The following is a 25,794-nucleotide window of genomic DNA, read 5'->3' on the forward strand; positions in this document are numbered from 1 at the left end:
AATTTCACAAAGTTTTTAAATTGATCAGTAATGACTCACCGGATGTTTTAGCGAAGCAGTGGCTTAGTTTATTTAGTTTTTGTAATTTGTTACAATGTTCATTCGTATCGTGGTGTATCTTAGTTACGTTTTGCCAAAGAAAAATTTCTTCATTGTAGTCGTTTGCAACTCTTGAACTTTTGTGGGAATGGCAAAGTTAGTAATTAGGCCTACCTCGTTCTCGAAACCACTGCGGTAAGAGCTTTGACAGATATTGCATCTCATAAGGGTGAACTATATCATAGATATTGAAGTTTATATAGCAGCCCGAACTACCGATTAACAATATATACCGACGCAAAATAAATAAAACAACGTGGGTTGTGAGATCACGTCGCGCCTATGTTTTGTGCAGTCGCTGGTGAAATTTTCTACAAAAAACAATTTAAATAAAAGCAGAATTGTTTAAAAGTGCTTCAAGGAGCTTGATCTCCTACGTACACCCTCGACTGTTGACATGTTCTTTGAGGTCTGTGTTGGCGCGCTTTAAAAAAAAAATGCTGGTTGAATTGGAATAAAAGCTCCTGATATGCATTGAAATATTCATTGCTACTGAACGCGATGCAGAATGAAGACACCGACGACAAACGCTGATACCGATTTGCGAGTGTTTGCGAGATTAGAGGGGAACTGTACTCCGGCATTTATGTCCCCTACACTGAATCGTAATGTAGTCCCACTAAATATACTGCACATCAAAAACGCTAAAACATGAACACGAAATGGGAAATACTGAATAAAGATGATTTTGGATGGTGTTGGATATGATTTGGGTTCAGGAAAGCTGCTGTCGCGGGTACAATTCAGGGATTTGTGCTAAATTTCAGCTATATTTGACGCATGTTTTCGTTAGCTTCCACGTTAAGAGTTCGAATGGTTGAAAGCTTTAATGGCTGCTCTATTGATGCCGTTATCAATGACACATCGGCATGCGCAAAACTTCCCAGAGAAGCAGGCGCGTGCATTGTGCCGTTGCAGCCTCAAAGAAACTCGCAGGGCAGCTAACATTTTGTAAAGGGAGATCCAGTAGCAGCTATGAAGTGTCGACAGGGTGGTCTGGCGATACTGCAGTCCCTTAATTTTTTTGCAAGAGGCAGCAAGTTGTGAACTTTATAAATTGAGAAAGCTTACCTTTGTTCCGTAAAGCGAACATTTCAAAGATAGTCGGCGAACACGTTGTCAGCTTTTCTGAATATCTGCCTCTTTCATCGATTTCTTAACCCCTTTCTTCACGGTATGGCCTAGGGGCCCACCCGCTGTGACAGTGCTACAGCGCATTTCCTTTCTAGCGGTTATGAGGGATAGTGCTATCGCTGGATGCGCCGTATTCCGTAGCCTGGCGTAAACATCGTGGATTTCCGTTTACAAAGTTTACGGCCACAGACTTGCCGGCGTTATTGGGCAGCGCGTTTGCACGATATGCCGAGTGTGTACGCACTGTCCTGAACGAAGTGTTTAAAACAACTGCATGTTTGAAGCTCTCGCCTTTCGCCACTGTGCAGCGTCCAATAGGCGTTTTGAAACGCTCGCAGCGTGTTACGAGTGCGTGTCCAACCCCACGACATTTAAGGTAGCGCGAATCGCGAGGAACGGGCTGCCATACGGTGTGGGTCATGGGATTGTGGGTGGCCTTACTCGAAGACGGTGAATACATCACGAGGCACGCATGCTTTGCCGCGGACTCCCTCCCACAGTATTTTTTCGCAGATTCCATTCACCTATGTTTCTCGTGACACTTTACCCATTTTGTCTGAGCGCAAGCGTCTCTTTTCTGCTTTCTCATGAATAATTGCCTCTCACAAAGCTTTACATCTTTAGCAATGCCTGACTGACGCAGAGTTGTATGGAAGAATAAAATATATAATTCATGAGGTTTTTAAAAAAAATGGCTGAGGCTTAACTTGGTTAACCCTGGTCAGATGCGAAGCATTGATGGCTAGGCTTGTTAATACATGGCTTTCCTTGGTTGAATACTTGATCATTTTAATACAACCACTAGAAGCCTTCGTCGTGGGGGAAGACAACGGCATGGCTACAGCGGAACGCTGACTAAACCCGAGACGCGCGTTGGGTGAGCGCCTGGATTGCCACGGAAGCCGCGTCCGCCTGCCCGGTGGAGCGAGCGTTTCACCTACACCGAGTGTGAACGCGCGTTCGAAATGCGCGGGAATGCTGCTCGAGAACATTCCGGTGTCTGGGCGATGGCATCGTTCACCCTCTCCCAGCGCGTGACGGCGATCTGTCGTGACGTCATGTGTCACGTGGTATGTCACGTGGTGTGTCGTCACTGTACCACGTGGTCTGCACGGCGTGCAACCCCAGCGACGGCGCGAGGTGGACCCTCATCTTCCTCTGTCGTGACGTCATGTGTCACGTGGTGTGCACGGCGCGTAACCACGGCGAAGGGCTGTAGTGTACCTCTAGTAATATGCTTCGCATAAAAATTCAGGGGGCACTTTGACTATCTAAAGTGGGTAGAGGCGGAAGCGTTTTCCGCACCACCTTCGCTGTTTCTGTGGCACTAGTGGCGTCACATATAATTGAGTACTAATTACTAAGTGATGACAAATCACTAATTAATGGTTAATCACTGATTAATGCCTGAATACTAATTAACTGCTAATTAATGACGCTTAAGCTTCGCCTTTAGGAGTGGAACGTGACAGCGCGTTGTAGCGCTGCCAGGGAGTCCACGGAACGCCACCACCCGTTCGGCGCGATGCCTTGCCCTTTGAACGCAACGCTTTTTGAGGAAAGGAAATGGCGCAGTAATTCTCTGTCATCTCGGTGGACACCTGAACCGCACCGTAGAGGAAGGGAGGAAGTGGGAGTGAAAGAAGATAGATAAAGAGCAGCCGTAATGAAGAAAATGAAAATTGTATTTGAGGAAAGGAAATTACGCAGTAACTGTCTCACAAAATTCAGGGGGGCACTTTTTTGACCTAAAGTGTGGTCACTGATGTGTGGTTAAGATGTTAAGCTTCGCCCCTAAGAGTGGAACGTGACAGCGTCTTGCAACGCTGCCAAGGAGTCCATAGAACGCCATCGCCCATTCGGTTCTACGCCTCGCTCGTCGGTAAATTGGTTTTTGAGGAAAGGAAATGTATCTGTTTCTCATTTGTCGGTGGACACCTAAACCTCGCCGGAAGGGAAGGGAGGAGGATGAGAGTGAGCGAAGACACCGTATTCACTAGACGCGCCTCTGTTTATTCCAAACCCTCGAGGTGGCATGGCGGAGTGGATAGCATGCTCGTCTCTCACGCCGAAGACCGGGGTTCGATTCCTGAGCTCGACCAATTTCTTATACCCCTGTCACACGGCCATTTTCAATGGCCATCGAGTCGAGGGCCTTCGAGATTTTCGATCGCCATCGAACTCGAGGGAGTTGTGGTGCTGCTACACGGCAAATCTAAATGGCCATTGAAATCGTTCTCGCGTCTTACGCCAAGCTCTTGTGGCGCCACAATCGCTACGTTCGGTTTCGCGCAAATAACAAAAATATATTGACGAAACTTAACTAAATGTTGAAATCATAAGACGCGTTCACACTTGTTCAAAAATCCGGCAAAAAAAGCGGATTCGCTCGCCGCAAAAACTAGGACCTGTTTTGATCTGTTGACGCCCGGGCGAGTTGGAACGGCGGCGCCGCTGCTGTTTCTCGCTGTGCGCACCACGTCGCCGCTCGCGGCGTACACAGATACAGTGAGAAAAGAGCATAAATTTATGATGTCTACGTACCGCGAGCGTATGCACGCTTACGTACGCTAAACGCAGGCGCATTCCCACATTTAGTTCAGCGTATGCTTGCAGACACAAAAATAAATGGATGGATGGATGGATGGATGGATAGGAGCGCCCCCTTTGAAACGGGGTGGTGGCAATTGCCACCATGCTCAGCTTTTCTTTATTTATTTTTTTTTGTTTACTGTGTTGGCAATCCTCATTAAGATTCTCCATCAACTCTTCCTACGGTTTCCTACTATTCTAACCTTATGCCACATCTCTGCTTTTCAGCCACCAATCCTCCAATCGCTTTTTGCTGACTTCCACTGCAGATTTATTTACATGACCATTGTTATCTTTAAACCCTAGGGCCTCAGAAAGAGTGACTGTGCCTGCATCGACATCCGGATGGATACCATCACATTTGATTATGAGGTGTTCAATTGTTTCCACAGATCTACCACACACTGCACATGTGTCATCTTCTTCGTTAAATTTCTTTTTGTAGCTGCGCGTTCTAAGACACCCTGATCTAGCTTCAAAAAGTAGGGCACTGTCTCTTGAGTTATCATAGAAAAATTCTTTCCTGATCTGCCTTTTCCAGAATCGATATAGAAAATCAGCCTCTAGTGGCGCCATCTGGTTGTAAAAACGGGAACCATTACTGTCAACGAACCGACTCTCTTAGGCCTAACAGCGGCAGAATCGTCACTCTAAATAAAAAATAAAGCAAATTTATCACTTCTACGTTTTCTTGTAGCAAGATGAGACGAAGTGAAAGACCGGTGCCCCATTTTTGACCAGTGAACGGACAGAAAAAGGCAGCAACAACGAGAATTCAGTCCGAAGCGAGGGGTCCGGCTTTGAAGGGCGCCGCCATGTTTGTTGTCGTTCGGAGCAATGCTAGCAACCTTGGGCAACGCTCGAAGGCCCTCGAAATCTCGATAGAGTTCCGGGCTGTTCCGTCCACTCGATAGACTATTTAGTCGATGGCCATTGAAACTGGCCGTGTAGCAGCGCTCGATCGCCTTCGAGTCGATAGACTATCGGTTCGAGGGCCTTCGAAATGCCCGTGTGACAGGAGTATTAATCGGTTTTATTTATTTATATGGCCTGACTAGTAAAGCTAATTAGGCTTATTGGGTAATTAAGCAATTAACTAAGCTCAGTTTCACTTACTTGGAGCATCACTATACGATTCCTTCAATTGGTCGCATGGTTACTAGCCAAAGTACAATTGGCCCCGTTTCAAATTCGCGCACTGTGACGTCACGACCGTTTCCACCAATTGAAAAGCGTGACATTTTCTGTCGACAACTGCTGCTTACAACGATGAGACATTAAAGGCTTCCGCCTTAATAGTGCCCATTAGACTTAGCTATACGGAAGAGATGAGAATATCAGCGGATAGGTGACGTATGGCGCAAAAAATAAGGCGAATGAGCGCTCGGCCCCGATCATGAGCTAGAACGTCCCTTCAGCAAAGCATCCGCGTTAATTTGTTTTTGTTTTTTTTTTTGTCTCGAGCTTCGCAGCGATGGCAGAGTGTCTGGTGTTCACAGCTAACGCTGAAACCACCGGGATGCAATCGCTGCTATGCCGAGCATTGCGACATCTACGGCTGCAACAGAAGAAACTGCTAATAAATAATTAAATAATATAGCTGAATGGTTTACTACTAATAAATTAACGGTGAACTGCACAAAAACAGATTATGTAATTTTCACATCTTCAGGCAGCAAAAACAAAGGTTCTATTAACTTAAGCATTGGTCAGAAAGACATTGCTCAAGTTGAATCATGCCGAAACCTAGGTTCCACGCTGGACTCATCATTGCATTTTAAGGAGCACATCAGTAACGTCTGCAAGAAGCTAAGCCATGCATGTTTTGTACTTTTTCAAGCACGACAGTACTTTCCCGTAAAAACGCTCAGAGCAATATACTTCGCAATTTTTCACTCTCATCTCACATACTGTGTTGAATCCTGGGGCTATACCTATCCTTCATATCTAGAACCACTTACCTTTCTGGAGATACGCGCCCTGCGCATTCTAACCTTTTCAGGTGACAGAGAACACACTGCAGCACTACTTCCCGAACTGCAGATTATGCCATTCACAGTCGCAGGTTATTGCAAAACAGCTTGTGCTGTTCATAAAATTCTGTCAAGTAATAACCCGTTTCCCTCCACCAACTTTGTACCCCCCAAAAGGCACACGCAAAGTGAGGATCATTATAATTTTAACTTACCTGCCGTTTACAACGCATACAGCAGGCGATTATTAACATATACTGGTACAAAAATCTAGAACGCTCGTCCAGTAATGGTTAAAAAAGCCCAAATTTCTCTCGCTTGGTAAAGGACATTATCTATAAAAATAACTTTCAGTCTCTTACCGAAATGTAGTGTACTAAAAAGTGTATTATTTGGTTTGAATAGAATGATCTAATACTGTTGAATCTGTATATATGTATTATTCAATGTTTGTAATGAACGTCCTGTGTTGTCGTTTCCTTAATTTCATTGAATGAAATCGTTTGCTTCAGTTGATTGTAGTTTTGTGTAATATTTTCTATGCATATAAAATGTACACTTTTTTATGTTGACGCCTGGGTACGCTATTTTGTGCACTTATTGCATGGGCCCGAACTAGCAGGTTGCTAAGGGCCCAGATGCTTTTATCACTCTCTTTAGTATAACCCTCATCCAAACTGAATAAACTGAAACTGAAACTAAATCTTGTTGCCTAGAATGACATCTCTACAGCTACCAGTGATACCCAGAGTGTAGTTATAAAATATGCGTTGTAATTTCTTGTGGATTCGCCGACAATTCGAAAAAGCACATATACTGCGTACCGCATATTTGTTGCATGAAAATAATCGTTCTGCTGTAACATAATTTTGTTAAGAACAGGATACGGTGAGAATACTGCCACATAACTCATATGGGAAGCGTCTAGAGAACATCAGTAGTAACTACAGGAAAACACCGATCAAGAAAGCCCCTGCAGAAAAAAACCGAGACCAGGTGAAAACAAAGGGCGGCATGATTTAGATTAAAGGTGCGTGCAGTTGCCTGTAAGCATGGCCTTAATATCACTGAAAAGGTGCCAAACCTGTCAGCTCCACGACCCTTTCTCGAACTGACCGGTCAAGCAGAATGTTTAACGATTATAGCCGGCTTGTGGAACTTCCCACCCCCCTTCCCTTGCTCTTACAAGCGTTTGCCGTTACACCAACAATAAACTGGATTTAACCATGCGTATCTAGTTGACCAAAAGCATTCGGCTTTGCCAAGGAGATGCACAGAAAGTTTCATTGTTACCGCCAGTATATCGAGCTTATTTCTTAAAGACCTGGTTTTCTTTCCTTTTATTTGTCTTTTCATTCAACGCACCTAAAACGTTCGCATTTCTGTAATTTATTTGTTCGGGCAGGACATATAAGAATGGAGAACTGCTCGTTTTCTTGGGACCACCATCCAAAAACTGCGACTGACGCCCACCTCCAGGACGCAACGCTGAACGTAGAAGCTGGCTCTCTGGTTGGAATCGTCGGCTTCGTCGGCAGCGGAAAGTCCTCGCTCCTCTCTGCCATACTCGGGGACATGGAGCGCGTCAAAGGCAAGCTCACCTGCCGTGTGAGTATGAGACAGCGAGCAACTATCGCCAGGCGATCATACAATGCATTGCAATAAACATGTGACCGCACTGAGTTTTAGATTCTCGGCGTCGCTGTAGCTCAGAGGGTTCTTGTTCCTTGAGTTGGCCTTCGCCCCCAAGCTGGTGGTTTTGCTGCTGCCCAGCGCGACAGGTGTCCGCATTCGGCAGATGATGTGGAAGGAGAGGGAATCGACATTACGCGCGCTCCAGTAATTCGAATGCTGGAGGGGAGGACAGCTGGGCACAGCGGTGGGCAAATGCCCTCATTTTTAGTTTACCTCCGCCACCCTCAGTTTTGAATCCATTTCCCTCCCTCACCCTTGCCCTCATTATGAAAAATTATCCGGCCCTCTCTCACCCTCACTTGAGAAAACTTGCTGGCTCTCCCTTGCCCTCACCCTCAAATTGTCGACCCTACCTGACCCTGACTAATAGTTGTTCAAAACTGGCGTTATATTTTGTAGTCGGCAACTTCTGGTAGTATTCCTCAGAAATAAACGTAAGGCAAGCATTTAAGGCACTACTGGATGAAAGGCTAGGCGGTTGTACAGGTGCGTGTATGTGTATCGTTTGTGCTAATACGTGAGACAAAACCGTCACAGTTGCGAGTTGAACCCCAGAATATCACTCTGCCTTTACTTCTGGCTCGCTCTGCATGCATACATGTGCCCTGTACTTTTCCACCGCCAAATTGAGTCAGCGTGTCATTGTGCCTATGTACAAAAAGTAATATACGCTAAGAATATTTAGAGAAGAAGGCAGCAGCATTTACCACAATTGCAATAAGTGCTAAGCACAGAATAGACTCAGAAGAAGAAAAATTTGTACGTCGCTTAAGTACCAATATCCGATGACATTGTCATATAGCACTCGGTGTTATAGCTAAATTTCGTTGCTTCTAATCTCTGGTCGAATTTCGATGGAGGTGAAATTCTAGAGGTCCGTGTATACTGTGCGATGTCGGTGCACATCAAAGAACCCCAGGCAGTCGAAATTTCCGGAGCCCTTCACTACAGCGTCCCTCATAGCCTGAGTCGCTTTGGGACGTAAAACCCCATATAACAAAACCAATCTCCCGTCATTTCGTGCGGCTTGCTGCATGGTCGTCTCGTGGCGCTTCCACGCGCACGGATGGCAGACGATGAAGACAACGTTTTCATACTACTGCGCGAGAGACTGGAAGTTTAACACGTGTGAACGCGGATAGGCGGCGAAGACGATGACATTGCATGCACAGCTCGAAAGCCTGGCAGTTCGAACAGGCATGATGTTATGATTTCTGCCAATTGATTGTGGATCTGAGGGACGTGTATGGACGGAGCCGTTAAACCTAACGCTGCGGTCAGATCCGGTGGTGACTCAGAGGCTGGCGGAGATCCGGCTTCGCTGATATTCCGGCCTTTTTAGAGCTGGAGGCAGATATCTCCCTAGGTGGATGGTTCTGTCCCCATTCCTCAGTGTTCAACTTGTGGTTTGTATTTTACTCTTGAATAGTACGAGGCTGGCGGGGATCCCGCTTGGCGTGGACTCCGACCTGCTTGAGAATGAGTTTGTAGCTTTTACGGGGAGTACCTGCAGACCACTTTGTAATATAACAGTAAATAAACGGGTACAGTTGAAGAAAGTGTTTTCCTCTCCACCCGTCGTAAACTGTCGCCGGGTCAGCAAACAAGTGCCAACATCAGTGAACACCAGCAACGTCGTTGTATCATCTAATCTCTCTACTACGGCGACGTTTTCGAGCAAGGGCTGCTTTCAACTACGCTGATACGAGCTTCTTAGTCGCAGCACTCACAGCTTCAATTCAAAAGAAAGAATGGAGGGAAATACTGCATAACAAGCATCGGCACCGCCGTCTCGCAAATATGATCACAACGCGAGACGTTCCACTCACGCCGCGATGGTTCGAATTCGAGAGAGCCATCCAACCATCAACTTCCATCTTAAACGCGCCGGTTCGGGCCGATATTGCCAAATTTATTGTCATGACGTTGTAATTACTGCCGCGCGTTGGCGCATATTTCCTCATGAACGCGCACTTCACAGTTCCCTGTTTGCAGTCCATCACTGCCTCTTTCAAGTGATTTCGTAAAAATATGTTCTAGATAAACTGAACACCATTCGGCATCCCATTTCAATAAAGCATTTGAAATTTTCTCAGGACCTGGACGCTTCTTTTTCGTCGAGATGATGAAATAAATTCGAAATTCAATGTCTCTTTGTAGCAAGCTCTGGTAAAGATGGATGATCAAAAAGTTCTTTCTGGGGCGTAAATCCATCGTCCCAAGTGAAAACTGATTAAACAAAATCACTGACGAGGCAGGGTATTTCGAGGTTACTAACGAGAGTTTTGTTTCCCTGCCTCAAGAACTGAATACCATACTTTAGCCTTGATATAAATCTCGCAAACTTTCCCGGAAACCTTTTATAAAGTTAGTTAATGTTTGATTCATATAGAGGTGTTTTGCTTGAATGATTTCTATTTTCAGCTGCTGTGAAATAGATTTAACGGAATGGCGTGGTTATTGAGAGGCTGATTTTTTAGTTCTCGTTCGTTTCAAAGAACACTTTTTGGGAATTATTTTTTGTGTTATCCAAGGGTTTCGTTCTGCGAAGCTCTTTGCACGTTTGTGTACAAATAGATCTTTACAATCCAATACCGCCTTCTTGAACTTACTCGAGGCATCGCTTACGGATATAGATTCAAGTGAAATACACTGGGTAAAATCACGATAGCCTTGCTCTAAATAATCCAATGCGGCAACATCGTCTACTTTTGAAAAGTAGGAGACGAACAGGGTATTATTGGTATCCGCTCTGTGATAAATGCTGGTTTCATAAGTGAACATCAGTTTGTGCTCAGAATTTCCCTCTGGGACTTTACACTAGCACTCAGAATTCGCATCTGATCTGCTTGAATACACAAGATCAAGACGCAATTCTCCTGACTCATAACGTTTGTGCAGGTGTGCTTTCAGTTTGTGTTAAATCAAGAGAGAAGGCTAGATCCAGAAGAACATGACGACGTTGCTTGCTTATTAAGATATTCGTGACAATATATCGGTCAATATCTGGCAGACTAAAATCTCCGGCCATTATATTATTACCCCTGTCAGACGGGCGCTTTCGATCCTAATTGAACTCTATCTGCATCGAGGTTTCCGAGCACGATCAAAACATCCGGTGCCAAACGAGTGTTTGCAATGCTCATCGAGAAGTTGCCCTCATATGGGCACGGTGGTGCCGAATGTTCCATCGTACGACGCTGATGTCTGCCAACAATGTGCAGCCGAAGTCAGTGGTCTCGGTGTGAATGTTCGGGGTGACGGTTGCGATTCACCAAATTTCATTTCCTTCGTCGGCATACTTTTTCCGTTGTGCGAAAAGACTCAGTGGAAATGGTCAGAGAGTCAACTGGCACTGACGATAGAGCCTGGTGTTGAGGTTAATTAAAGATGTGCCTATGTACAGCAGGCATGGTGCGACCAAAATGGTTTTGCATGCGTTATGATCAGTTTATGCATAAAAATCTGTGCTTTTCCTTTAAAACCCTGTTTTTATTTTTATAATTCAGTGAGAGCGAGTGTGTCAACGCCCGCTTTCACTTGTGCTTCAAACCTCAAGCGTCCTTGGGGAATCGTGATCGAGCTAAGCACGATCACTTGAAAAAGGCCGTGCGACAACCCCTGGTCTGCACTGAATTCGATGAGCATTGAGTCAGTAAGGATAGAGGTGCCCGTGTGGTAGTGGTGTGCTGCGAGTTAACATGTCAGTAAAGAAATCATTTAGTAGTAGCATAGTAAGACGCCGATCAAGTGAGAAGAAAGATTTTTTATTTCCCTAAGCAACTTAAACTCGAATATTGAAACTTTCCGAAAGGTTTCCTAAAAATCTATCTCCTGTTTCCTTGAGTTTAATTTCTTTTAGGGGCTATTGCAGCGGGTTATTCAAAGGCATGGTACACTGCACTCATTCCCAAGCCTGCTGTTTAAGAATGTTTGTTGGGGCTGCTATTTGTTATATTTGTTTTACACTTGTGCCCCGCAACAACCAAAGTGAGAGTGGGTGCGCACAGCATTAACGCCTGTTAAAAAAATGAAGAACAGCTTTAAATCTCGAGATTCGCATTTCGCTTTTCAGGGGCGGATAGCCTTCGTGCCTCAGCTTGCGAACGTGCATAACATGACCATTCGGGACAACATAACCTTCGGGAAGCCGCTGAACCCGACCACCTACCACCATGTCCTCTCAAGCTGCCAGCTGATGAACGACTTGAACAAGCTGCCGTTTGGAGACATGACGGAAGCAGGCGAGAAAGTACTAAGATATCTTTTTTACACATTGACGATGTATAAAATGTGCCGAACGCCACTTTAACCATAATAACATTACTACAGACTTAATATGTCCTTTTGATCGCAATGCAAGGCCATACCGTGTACGATATGAGTGCGATGATTAAGAAAGGGTGGCGGTGAAAATATTTTAACGAAATTGTTTAGGAGGTTGTAGTGGCGGTTGCAGCCCTCAATGAGGAACCTAATTAGCGCAGGCTGCGGTCGGGGCTCTTTAAATTAGTTCATTTTAGCTCGTTTCGTCCGAGCTGGTGAGAGCTCCCTCCGACCCCTCCTGCGTTGGCTGGTTATCAACAGTGACCGCTTGATTTCGTTCGCACGGCCATACCATATGGCACAGGTCCACCTCCTCCCCGCAGAATTTGCAGTGTGAGTCAAATGACTCCGGGTCTATTGCGTGTAGTCTTCGTGGGTTGTTATAAGTGTTGGCCTGTAGCTTTCGGAGGTGTAGTTCTTCTCTTTTGTCTAGTGTCTTAGCCGGTGGAGGGTAGACCCAACGGGATAATCTTAAGTGCTCAAGTATGTCGCTTTAAGTTACTAGTGGGGTAGGAAGTTCCACGGCATCCGCAATGGGTGCCCGGGGGAGAAATTCTCGGGCTGAACCATGTGTGCTCTTGTTCCCTGGGATGCCCTGGTGACCTGGTACCCATATTAAGTGTCTGTGGGTGGGTTGTTAGCCACTGGTAAAGCTATCTTGCACGATTTTAGCCGCTAGTGGTGCGATCCTGCCCCTGGGGTAATTGCGGTACCCTGCCTGTGAATGTGTAAGATTGTATTCCGAGCTAGTGTGTGTTGCAGCTAGAACAATCGCCACTTCTTCCGCAGCCAGTATGTCTTGGCTAGCCAGTACTAGTCCGTCCATTGTTTTATTTTGGTGCATTACCGCGACGGCCGTCATTCCCTGCTCGGGACCCGCAGCATTGATATAGAACACGCCCTCACGCCCACCGTAGTGCTTTTTCATGGCTTCAGCTCGTGCTTGTCGTCTTGACTGGTGAATATCGGGGTGCATATTCCTGGGTAGTGGAGCTGCCTTGAGTTTTCCTCTCCATGAGGCTGGGATGGCGGTTCTGGTGTCTAGCTGTCGGGGGCAATTGATGTTTCAACCACTATTTCAAGCACCTACGCCGTAAGGTGTGCCTCTATCAGCTCGTCTATCGTGCTGTGCATGCCCAGTCGTAAGAGCCGGTCCATCGACGTCGCAAAAGGGAAGCCCTGCGCCTTCTTGTAGGCTATTCTGATTATGACGTCGAGGTTCTTGATGGCACGCTTCTTGAGGCGGAGGTAGGTTGCTCCGTAGACGACGCAGCTTACGACGAGCGCCTCCACCAGTCGCAGTGTGTGTTCTCGCATTTATGACTTCCGCGTCGTTATCCTGGCGATCATCCTGGTGACTTGCTCGCTCACGAATCGGAGTTTCTGGAGGGTGAGGAGGTTGTTGCCGTTGTTATTTGTGTACAGACCCAGTATCTTGAGGGTCTCAACTTCCTTGATGGGTGAGTTGTCAACGCGTATGTTGATGGTGTCCTAATTCTTGCGTTTGATATGGAGGCATGGAGTTGCTAAAGATGGTGTGGGCGGCTGAACGCATCGCTAAGCTCGAAAAACAAAAGTGGACGAGTCCAGCTCCATCTACGATTGCGACTTGGGCGACAGCAGCGCTAAGTCAGCGGTTGCGACTTCAGCGACCTGGTCTAGTTGGACTAAAAGGAGCGCCTCATGCTGACACCCACTCTCGGGGACGGGACACACCAGAAGTGTGGTAGCAATAGTAGGCACATTGTTCTGATTTCGGGCATTCGTACGTCCCTAAATGCTTCTCGGCAGGCGGCCCACCTGGCCGCAAGGTACTGGACAACCTGCTAGGGCTTCGCGCCATTGAAGATATGAGTGAAGGGTGCATTTTGGTGAAGGCCTTCAAGGTAAATGCCTTAAGAGCAAAGACGTTTCGGTCAAATCCTTGAGGGTGCATGCCTTTATAGTATGTGCCTACCGGGTAAAGGACTTTAGGTTGAAAGGCTTTAGGTCAAATGGCTTTAGTACGCACGGACCAGAAGTGCCCACCGTAACTAGTGCTATACTGCACGATATTTCCCGCTTAGGCGCACTAAACCACCTGCTGCATTTTCTTTTGCAGTTTTCCTGCACGGCCGCCAAACGCACTCGCGTGTGCGGCTGATGAAATCAGATGTGTGGCAATTTTTCTTATATCCCGTCTTCTTTATGCCTGATGTTGCGAAAAGCTATTAATGTTTCCAGGGTTATCTTGTCACACGTATCGTACTGAAACCTGTACTTATATTGGAAGAGGGTTAAAAAATGTGACGGCGCCTGCCAATGTTTTTTTTTTTTTACGCGCTTTTAAGTGCACACAGACAAGGAGAGAATGAGATACACTCTAGTGAATAAAACCAGGATAGAACCAAGCTTTCCAATGCGCACAACCGAGCCGCCTGTTTTCCGCCCATTAACGAGGCTCTGCGGTATAATGATGTAACATGCACGATGCGGTTTGTGCACTGAGCCGATAGCGGAGCTACTTTGAAAGAAAGGGCAATTTTTAGCGCAGCGTAACTTATGCATCTTTACACTTCACTATCGAAACTTACCTTTAGTGGCATATTTCCTCAGTTAGGAAACGGCACCAGATACTACAACTTCTTCACAAGTTATTTCACTACTAGGGCGAGCCGTCTAGGGAACCCGGAGACGGAAGGCGAGGCGCGGCTCAGGAACAAAAGTGTGTGTCTAGCGGGCCTTTTTTGTGCCTCATTTTTATTTCATCATCATTGTCAGCCTGCCTACGCCCACTTCAGCACAACGGTGACTTCCATATTTTTCCGATTTACCCGGTCCTGTGAGAGACGCGACTACATTATTTACGCAAACTTTATATTTCTTTCCGAGTTACAGCGCATCATAGGAGAAGGACGGAGAACTGGAATTGACTCCCACAACGTTATTATTGTTCTCTGTCCTTTTTATGTGATGTGTTTTAACTCGGAAATGTGAGCCAACAAGCCCAGGTTTCTAGGTTCCTATCCTTATACGCCCACTTAATTTTACGCCACCCCCTGCTACGCTTGCTGACTTCTATTGGAATCCAATCAGTCCCCTTTGAAGACTATCGGTTGTCTTGTCTTTGCATTGCATACCCCACCAATGTTATATCTGTTCTTGATTTCGACTACGATATCATTAATTCGTGGTTGTTCCCTGACACGCTCTTCTCTCTTCTTGTTTCTACACCCATGATTTTGTTTTCCACAGCTTGCTGCGTTGTCCTGAATTTAAGTAGAGCGCTATTCGTTAGCCTCCACGTTTCTACCCCATATGTGAATACCGCTAAGATACCGCGATTATAAAGTTTTTTCTTGAGTAATTAATTGTAAACTGTGATTCACGATCTGGCAGTACGTGCGAAGTACATCATCTTATTGTTATTTGTGTAGATATTTCACTCTCGTGGCCCAGACCGGCGGTCAGTGCCTTCCCTAGACGTATTCCTCTACCACTTCCTGTTCCTCGCTGGCTATCGTAAACGATTTTTCCCCTCCAAAACTATTGAATATTAGTTTAGTTTTTGCTTACTAATTTTAGGCTAACCGTTCTGCTCGGTCAGTCAATTTAATTGATCATGATTTAAAATTCGTCCCCTCAGTCAGCAGGCAATGACATAAGCACATTGGAGAATAGTAGTGTTTTGCGCATCAACTTTTATCCCCCGATATTCCCAATTCAAGTTCCTGAATATCTTCTTTAAAGATTGAAGTGGTCGCCTTCCTGCGGGCACCTTTCTCTATTGAGATATTTTCCCTTTATTTATGTACGATTATGACGTCTGTGCGGCCGCTCTAGATTTGCTGCAATATTTTTACATATGTCCCTTTTAGAGCAGTATTTCTTAATTCCTGCATGACTGCTGAGGCTAGGACTAAGTGAAATGCTTTCTCGTAATCTATAAAATGTATATTTATTGGTTGGTTATATTGTATGCATTTCCATATCACTGTACTGACAGCGTGAATAGGGTCTTCTGTCGAGTAGCCTTTACGAATGCCTGCTTGAAAACTTGGTCCAAGTCAAAAGTGGTCCTGATTCTATTAGCGATTACCTTAGTCAATACCGGGTAGAGAAACCAGCAGAACAGGACGCGTATACAAGAGAATGAATTCACACGGACGACTCACCCAACGACCCCTTTTCAGTCCAGTCCTCAACGAGCGTAGTGCAGTTTATCTCTAGTACCCCAATGGGTACCACTTCTGCCATGCCCATTGACATCGAGGACTTGTTCTATTCAGTACAGCACAAGAAGTTACTTCAGACTGTGCATGACCTCATCGAAAGCAGAGGCGCAATTCCTTTTCAGGACAGTACGTGCTTATCTGACGGCTCGTTTCTGGAACTGTTAACGTGTTGCATATAAAGGGAACCAGCGAAAATAGACGCAAGACAAGAACAAAGAAGGCACATACCACAACGCTGGACTTACAACTGATTTATTGCGACGAAGAATTGCTCATTTTAAAAGAATTTCCTGCCTGCGCACACACCCTACAGACTTCGCGCACCACATGGTGACATGACTACTATAATGATAAAAACTTGCACTCTTTTTCGGTGATAATCACAGACGGCTCACTGATGCATTTCTGCTTATTCTTTCTGATCAGGAATGCATCAGTGAGCCGTCTGTGATTATCACCGAAAAAGAGTGCAAGTTTTTATCATTATAGTAGCCATGTCACCATGTGGTGCGCGAAGTGTATTGTCTGTAGGGTATGTGCGCAGACAGGAAATTCTTTTAAAATGAGCAATTCTTCATCGCAATAAATCAGTTGTAAGTCCAGCGCTGTGGTGTGTGCCTTCTTTGTTCTTGTCTTGCGTCTATTTTCGCTGGTTCCCTTTATATGCAATATGAACCAACTAGCCCAGCAGTTTGCACTCCTGTTAACGTGTTGCTTGTCTTCTACTGTTGTAGAGCATGAGGACCGCAGATACATAATGAAGCAAGGCATTCTTATTGGTCGAGCTTAGCTCCTGTGTTACGGCACCATGCACCAACGGGCCCAACAAGCTACCCATCTACAATTCTTAGTACATGCATTGCAGGCAACGGATATTATTTGATCGCTCTATTTTCTGAGTCCTTGACCTCTCCGTTGTTATGGATTAGAATGATGTTAGCACTTTTCTATGATTCTAGCATATTAAAGGCCATGAAGCACTGCGTATACAGGGTGGAAAGTTTTTTTTGGCAAGATATCCCCCCACCACTCTTTAGCATATCTGTGCTCATCTGGTCATCACCAGCTTCTGTCCATCTTTGCATTGGTTTTGAGGCTTTCACAACTTTCTCGTTAATTACCGGCGGGATGTACAGACGCTCTGCATTACTGCCTCTCTCGTTATTGTCTTGATTGCATCGGTTACCTTATAGATTTGTTTATACTTGTGTGTCCGTGCTTACACGTGCATAAAAGAGACTTTGTCAAAATTTCTGCGCACCATGGCTGGAAGGGCCAACCACCGGTTGACACTTCTCAAGTGTCATCGTCTCGTTTCTAATAGTTAAAATAAGATTTTTCAGGGGCAGACCGAAGTTTTCTCTGTACTGAAAACTAGAATGTTTAAATAAACTCAAACTGAATGTTGCTGGAATACTTGGGCTCTATGTGAACCAGATGAAATAGCAGCTGCAAACAGTTTAATCTCTTCTTTTTTACTAGTATATCGAGCTTGCTAACTAGCGTGATTAAAGTTTCAATCGAGTGTTTGAAAATAAACGTCGGTGCATGTTTCTGCGGGAGGGTGGCTAGTGTCCTGGCTTAGTCGTTTTTCACCTAATGCAGGGAAGCAATCTGAGCGGCGGCCAGAAGCAGCGCATCTCCATCGCCCGCGCCGTGTACAGCCAGAGCGACGTCTACCTGCTGGATGATCCCCTCAGCGCCCTCGACCCCGTTGTGGCTGGCCGCCTATTCAGAGAGGTGATCGGGAAAGACGGCCTGCTCAGGAAGAAGGTGAGTGTGCAAGTTAATGTGTAGTTTACTTTAGTGTCCTTCTATGGGAGGGCGTCATACGATCAAGAGAACAATGGAGGCGGAGTAAGCACATCTTCAGTCTACCTAATAAAATAAATTCAAGCCTGAAGGTACTGCGCTGCGTTCGGCGAGTCAGCATGTACCCCTGCGAGAGTTTATTGGTGAAATGTGCAAGCACTGCGATTTTCTTGTGCAAAGCAGCAGCGGCAGCTAGGCTCTCCGCGGAGGGTCATTGTACGGACTGAGCACTCTTTTAGGTCGAACTTGTAAACCTAAACGATTGGCTTAATGTGCTAATCACAGCGCGCCGTAGCGATCCACTCGCCCGAGCGCCGATCATACAATCTGTTGCAGATCCGTTGAATGCGTTTTGGTAATCAAAAATTTGATATGATTCTGAAATCGCAAGCAAGATGAAATTCAGCAAGAAAAATCTCGACACGAATGCTGGTTAAAGTGATGGGTAACTGTGACCTGATTGCTGTGAACTTGCCGTAGTTTGAAGAGACTCTGAAGAGACTTCAGTGGCTTATTACATTCGTTGCAGCCGACGGTCGGTGTGTAGACTATCCGAGCTGATATCTTCCGCGCTTATATACTCGGCAGTGTAGTTGCGATCTTCATGTGTGCTCAGGATTGGGAGCTCCCAAGATGGCACTGCCTGCGATGATGTCATCTAGGACAGTCTGACAGACAGCATTTTCTGTTGGAGATGGATTGGGGGCGGTACAGATGTCACTTTTTCGTTCTGGAAGTGCCTGGTAGTATTTTTGAAGTTTTAGTTTGGTTTCGCTTCCAAACATTGTGAAGGCCATTCATAAGGCGTGGTTGCGACTTCAGTTCGGAGCCCTACCTAACGAGTCAACCTGAGGCTTGGGCGCGTATAGGATGCGTTGGCCTGTGCGGAAACAAAAAGGAGAACTGAAATATAGTGAAGTTCAAATTGCTATTCTAGAGGAAAGACTACATAAAGCGGCTTCCACATATGATTTCATCGTCAGCACATTCTATGACTCCGGGAGCTGGTTGCTTCGCTTGTGTTAAGAATTGTGCGACAGCTAAGGATCAGAAGTGCTGAAAATGTTCGTCGTAATCTTCTTTCCTTAGCGGACCAAGGGAAGATTTAGGGGGTGGGGCACATGCCCTCCCTCTTTTGGATAACCAGCATCTCATAGCTTCTGCTCTGTAACGAAACTTCTTGTTTTTGTGCGTCGATTGCATTGGAGCAACTGCGTCACTGTGACGGCCCTCAAAAACTGCTTTCTTTGAGAGTAGCATGGATAGCGCCTGCAGAGGCAAAGAAACGTTGAGAGTGCTATGAACTTGTGTTTTATGTTCCCCATTCTCCACAATTGCCCTAGCAGAGAGCTTCGCTTTCGCGTCCTCGGCCATTACGACACTTGCGAAAGTTCAAAGTAGTGCTAGAAAGTGATGTTTATTTGACAGCGCTTTAACCGGCCCTCGACACCTTTTATGGCCACAGCTTCTCGAGGACTTATGGGCAGGTTGTGCATTGAAAGCTGCATCAGAAACGAGTTCAGATGATTTAGCCGCAGTCAGGAAGCGCGAGTTTCTTTCAGATGCTCCTTCACGTCATACTGCTCTTCGGTTTTGCTTTTCAAATTGTGAGCTAGATTGGTGTTGGTGACAAGAAACAGCAGGAACAGCTTGGCAGCTCAAGAATAGACCCGACAGCTGGGCAACGCGCCATTCATCAGGGGAGCCGGCGAGCTTCAACGCCTTTCAGTTAGCGCCCCAGACATCAATGTCTTTGCGTCTGAGTGCCACCTGGCATTACAATCCAGACGTCTACAACACTTTCTTCGCACGGCAGGCTAATAGTTTGAAATATAACCGCTGATCAGTGCAAAACTTGAAGGGATAGAGTTGTGGTAATCGAAGCTCTCAATATTACGTATCGATATAGAAAACCTGACATAGGTGTTTGTAGATTAAGCAGTGAGAGCCGCTTGCAATAGCAGCATAGAGCAGAAACACCTCTTTCACTTGCTGTCTTCTTCACCCTTAAATTGAGGTCTCCACCTTTTGAAAACGATCCCTACGTCGCGAAGCGTCTCAGGCTATGATGGACGCCGTAGAGGCAGGCTTCGGATTACTATACACCACCTGTGTTTCTTGAAAGTGCGCTGACATAGGAGAGCACACGGGCGTTTTTGTATTTCGTTTTCATGGAAATACGGCCGCCGCGTGGGGAGATTGTAGCGTGGGGGAGCAAACACGCGGCCTTATGCGCCACCGCGGCGGGTACACGGGTGAACAGAAACCCAAGGTGCAGACAAAAGGTTTCTGTGAATGAGGCGTTTTTCTTGCCGCATTCAATGGAACAAGGACAGCGAGGGCATTAAAATCCACTTCAGTTGTCTTTTTTCATTTGCTTCAGCTAGCAAACAGAGGTTTGTCTGCAATGTAATTATCACACTGAGCATAGTAATTTAAATGCGAGCTTATGTAATGTTTGCATTTTATTTTTTCGACACCCATGTTATTGCCGCTGGAGCGACCTGCTTCGTTATTGCCACTCTTTTTATTCCAGACACGAATCATGGTCTGCAATCAGGCCAATTACCTGTGCCACATGGACAGGCTCGTGTTAGTGCATGACAGACGAATCAAAGTTTACAAAAACTTAGAAGACCTCATACGAGACCCTGAAGCTCCAAAACATTTAAGTGACGCCTTACAGCACAACTCTTCTGACGATTGCTCAAGTGTGCGGTGAGTTTTTCTGCAAAGTATATTCGTGAAAATATTTTCCTTTTTTTCTATTTATTTTTTGCTGTGAAAGAAAGCTTGCGAAATAATTTTTCAGAGTTGAATTTTTGCACTCATTTGCAAAAGGGTTAGGTCAGATCTGTTAGGCTGCAGTTATGGGGGAGGCGTGAAACCATGTGAAATGAATCGCGGTTTCATTCATCTTTCACACGAACTGGTAGCTGCAATATGAAGGGGACGACATAGACCACATCCGGCAAGTGGCTGTTGCTTAAGGATGACCTGAAAGAACGCATTTCTTACTTTTATACAGTTTTTGTCGGGAAGGTGCCATCTCTGTACAATAGTTTCAGGCATTAACTGCTAGTAGCTGAGCTTTCTGAGTGATGCTTAGCCTCGAGGAGACACCCAGGGTAAAACTTTATTTATTTATTTCTGGTGCATAATTGATAGTGTATATGAGGGTTAGTGATCACTTTATTTAGAGAGAGTAGAAAAGGAACCAAGGAGAAGCTGCAATACAGGCATGAAACTCAGTCAAAACATCACGGCCGCATGCAAGGGAATGGCGTAGTTCTGCTCGTCTGGATCAATGATCTCTGCCTTCAACTCTTGGCCGGTAACAAACTTTGCACTATAACTCAGAGAACTGGTGGTCGTAGGAAGCACGGTGGCCTCCGGGGCGTTCTACGTGGGCAGGTATCCGTTGTTTATCCAAACTCGGGCAGAGAACAAGCCCGGCGGCCTGAGCAGTTCTCCAGTTAAACATTTCATCCTCGCTGCCCGAGAAACGTTCCAAGTACCACCACTTCTCCCTCTTGCCTTCTTGCGCGGCGTGGACCCCGGTGCGCTATGTTGTAAGCAACACGGGACTCGGTGTGACCACTCCGTTCAGCATAACGTGGCAGGCCTAGAAAAGTGGTCCGATAATAACAGCGGCGAGTGCCCATTATACATAATCAAGTTCAGTGTAGAAGTAACAAAAAAATTCGTTCTTATGTGCAAATTGAGTCGCCCTTTTCACACAGCAAAAACTAGACCGATAACGTATCCCTCTTGTTCCTCATGAAGGTGAAGTGGTATTTTTTTTTTGCTAAGGTTACTGGGGTAACACTAAATCATATTCCTTTGCCCTTGGTGGTATGAAGCGATTGCACGGTTTCGTTAGTACCGCAGGTGTGTGAAGGGTGACCCGTTGAGAAGAAAAATTTCATACTGAAAACCTTCACTTCGGCATTCAAGGTCTTCTACCGATATGTGGATGACTGCTTTCGCATTTTACAGAACAAACGCGCGTCGCGGATCCGACACGAACTGAGTAGTGTTGACCGAAGCGTGAGGTTTATGGCCGAATTAAAGCAAGAAAATCGCGTTCTACTTTTGAATGTTCTGCTCAAGCTAAAGCCGATCACTTTTTCAGTGCGGTACATATAAAGAGCCTACGCACACCACCCGGGTCTTAAATTTTAAATGGAACCATCCGATTGAACACGAGATATCCGTCGTAGACTGGCTAACAAATCGGGTGACATGCGTTTGCAAAGAACAAACAAATCACCAAAATGGCCTAAAGAGAGTGCGCTGGCAACTTTCGGCTAATGACTACCCGAGCGAGTTCATAACGAAAATACAAGAGGGTCATTCCACGAGAAAGGAAAAGCGCTAGATTTTTGACATTTTAGATGTGGCTCAGCAAATTTATATCAGCTAAGACGACCCCTAACAGTGTTTAGTGGCCTTCTTACAAAAAAAGAATTTTTCTCCAAATATCATGCTCCAAAGTGCAAGAAAACGCCTTAATCTGAGCATTTAAAAAAACAATTTTGTTCAGCAACCATTCCTTGCAGAACGGTTGCTGTAGTCACGTATTGAGATGTAGTCAAGTATTGAGATGCTCCGTCGTGCCCCAAAAGATAAGCCGTCACTGATGCCATTTTGGTTCTAAATAGAAGCACCTACGAGGAGAACAGATTTCGCCGTTTTAAAAGTGAACTTGGAATCCAAATGTTGACACAAAACTCTTTTCCAGTGTCGATTAGATTATTGTTATTGCACTGTTAGCGCTAAAGTTTAGAATTTCCCTTGCATTCTTCTTTAATTTAATTACAAATATCTTGATTCCTACGAAAACGGCCACATAGAGGACCAAGAAACGCTATGTGGGCGGTGCCACTAGACAAAACAAAAACAGCCTAATGGTCAGCCCATCTACTGAGTTTCACTTGGCAAAAAATTGGAAATGTACTTTTTTGTTGTTGGCGAGATATGATTTTTTGCAAAAGGAGTCGCACTGATGCGGTGACCTGACACCCAAACCGCTCGCAAAACATGGCGGCGTCCACTACGGCTGAGCGAGACACGGCCCTTCGATGGCATTCGGTCAGCAGACGACATATGCATATTCACTGGTAATCGGACGAAGCATCGTGATCCACCCGAATTTGAAAAGATACAAGCTGTTCTAGCAACCTCGTTCGTCTGATGATTCCTACGCCAAGCGAAATTACCTTGAAGCAGCCGGCATCTTAAGGTTGCAACGGTGCTCAGCTAATTAATGTAATTGAATTCGGTGGAATGCTGTTTTGTGTGTGTGGAGATTGTATTCATATAAGGAAAGCGACACTGCATTAGACGCATTCCGCCCTCATTTAAATGCGTGTGCAGAAGGACGTTTGGAGTGCATATACAGGGCGTCTCATTTACTTCAATGAAAATGATTTATTAAACATTGCACTCGCTATGCACCACGGCTTTGGAAGTTGATAATCTGCTCAGGAGAATGCCGCAATCAAGTTAAATGTAAATAATAAATGCTTATCTATCTAACACGTTCAGAATGGTTTCTCAAATTCTGAGTTTCGGTCAGAACTACAGGGAATAAGATGGCGCACCTCGTATTTACCGTGAGCATTCCGCCCAAACACATTCTCTAAGACTAACTTAAATGGTGAAATCGCTCCATTTGGGCGTCTTATCACTATATGTCCGATGCTGATGGCGGCTACTAATGATTTTTGCGAGAACGAAAACAAAAGCCGTTTTACCTGATCGCAAAAGATGCTGGTGCTACTCGACTCTTATTTAAAAATTTATTTTTCGCCAACAACTTAACGCACTTCTCCAATTTTTTTTAAGCGTTAAACTAATATAATGGGTTCACCATTTGGCTATTTTCATTTCGTTTAACACTATTGCCCAAATAGCGTTTTCAGGCCCTTAGTGTGGCGGTTTTCGTGTAAATGAATACCTTTAAATACAGACTAATTGAAATAATTATTAACTTAATAAAGAGATAATTAAATTACAGAACAACGCAAGGGTAGCTTTCAATTTTATTGAAAACAGTGCTATGACAACGTTCCAGACAATACTCCGAAAAAGTTCTCTTTCAAAATTTGGGCACCAATAGTACTTTAGATGGAGGCGAAATTCTAGAGGCCCGTGTACTGTGCGATGCCAGTGCACGTTAAAGAACCCCACGTGGTCGATATTTCCGGAGCCCTTTACTACGGCGTCCCTCATAGCCCGAGTCGCTTCGGGACGTTAAACCCGAATAAACCAAACCAATATTACTTTAAAAAATAGGAAAATCTCGAAATTTTTCTCCGGATAATGGCTTCTATATTTAAACAAAATGGCGCTATCAACGGTTTAGTTTTTTTGCGGCATGACAGGGCATCTTAATTTCTAACTACATGCGAAGAGGAAATTTTTCGGCAACAAATTGTTCTTGAGCAATAATTTTTTAAAAATGTCCAGATTAAGGTGATTTCTTACACTTTCAAAGCGGAAAGCTGGGCTAGTTGGTGTGTCATAGTTAATTAAAAGACTAGCGCATAAAACTGGGACAAAGACGGAGAAAGAGACAGGACGAGCGCTAATTACATCAACTGAAGGTTTACTACAAAAAAACGGGTACTTAAAAACACTTCAGTGGCACATGCGCACACTTACAAAGAGCTCAAACTAATCAAGAAGTGGCAAACTGTTTCGAAGATACATGGTTTCTTTCGTGGTCAGGGCAAGTGACGTCGTGCTTACACACTTGTCACCTTCCCTGATAATGTGATAAGCCTCACAAATCTCACGACCTAACCTTGTGCCTCCCCTACCAAGCACACACGTGGCATCAAACGCCGGCACGCACCCGCACCGCTTACAATGCGTAGCCAAATGGCTGCCCCCCGCCAATGAATCCACCAGCGTGCGATGCTCTCGTAGCCGTTCATTTAGGCAGCGTCTAGACTGTCCCCGTAGCATCTACCGCAGGAGAGGGGTATGCGGTATACAATGCCAACAGTGCACGGAACGAACTTGCACTCGTGGTTAATGGTGCATACCGGTTTCCTCTTCTCATTGACGGCTTTGCACATGCGCACCAGCTTTTCGGGGGCGGTGAACATGACGTCCACACCGCACTTCCTTCCAACTTTCCTCAGCCGGTGCGAAAGCTGGTGCACGTACGGTATGGCCGTACGCCTGAGCCTTTTGGCACTTTCTCCGGCGGCCACGCCAGGGCGGCCACCTGCCCTGACTTCCTTCAAGAGGCATTCCGCCACAGCCATCACTGTGTCGTTAGGGAAACCGGCCTTCTTCAAGCGGTGCACTTGCGCTTGCAAGCTGTCCTCAATCTTATGCTGGCAGGACTTCTCGAGAGCACCCCGCAGGCAACTTTTTGCAATTCCACGTTTTACTAATTTAGAATGGGCCGAATTATACGCTAAAATTTCTTTTTTTTGTGCGAGGCTGGTACGACCAACAGATGTGCCCAGTGCCAAAGAACAAACATAGCTCGAGGAACTGGAGGCACCCGTCCACTGGAACTTCATGCGTGAACCTCAGCTTGCCAGAACAATCACCGAAAATCTCTACAACACTTTTTACAACCTGTGGTTTGTCGCTCTCGTTGTTAGCATGCATAAACACAATAAAGTCATACACGTACCTAAAACACTTCACAACACGCTTTTCGTCTTCTATGCACGCTGCAACGCGCTTGTCAAACTGTCCTAAAAAGATTTCACTAAGAATCGGGGCTATGCAAGACCCTATGCAAATGCCATCTTTTTGCACAAACAACCGGTCATCAAAACAAATGTAAGTGGATGAGAGGTAACACTTAACTAAGGCTACAAAGTCATTTACCGAAACCCCGCTACTATTCTGAAACTTGACAGCCTCCCAGCTTTCAATCCGCTCTCTTACTGCATCTAACAGCTCTTTTTGTGGTATGG

General features: G+C 45.4%; 1 protein-coding gene across 1 annotated transcript in view; it reads left to right on the forward strand.

Moving 5' to 3' along the window:
* LOC149337548 (ATP-binding cassette sub-family C member 1-like) overlaps positions 1-25,794 on the forward strand; it is a 111,430-nt gene that overhangs the window by 41,391 nt on the left and 44,245 nt on the right. Inside the window, exons 7-10 of the mRNA XM_089554453.1 lie at positions 7,204-7,406; positions 11,569-11,745; positions 17,639-17,806; positions 20,382-20,556. Of these exons, the coding sequence (XP_089410579.1) occupies positions 7,204-7,406; positions 11,569-11,745; positions 17,639-17,806; positions 20,382-20,556 (723 nt within the window). The remainder of the gene's footprint in view (positions 1-7,203; positions 7,407-11,568; positions 11,746-17,638; positions 17,807-20,381; positions 20,557-25,794) is intronic.

The sequence above is a fragment of the Amblyomma mixtum genome, chromosome 7, assembly GCF_055824585.1.
Source record: "Amblyomma mixtum isolate Tamu chromosome 7, ASM5582458v1, whole genome shotgun sequence".
Taxonomy (NCBI): Eukaryota; Metazoa; Arthropoda; class Arachnida; order Ixodida; family Ixodidae; genus Amblyomma; species Amblyomma mixtum.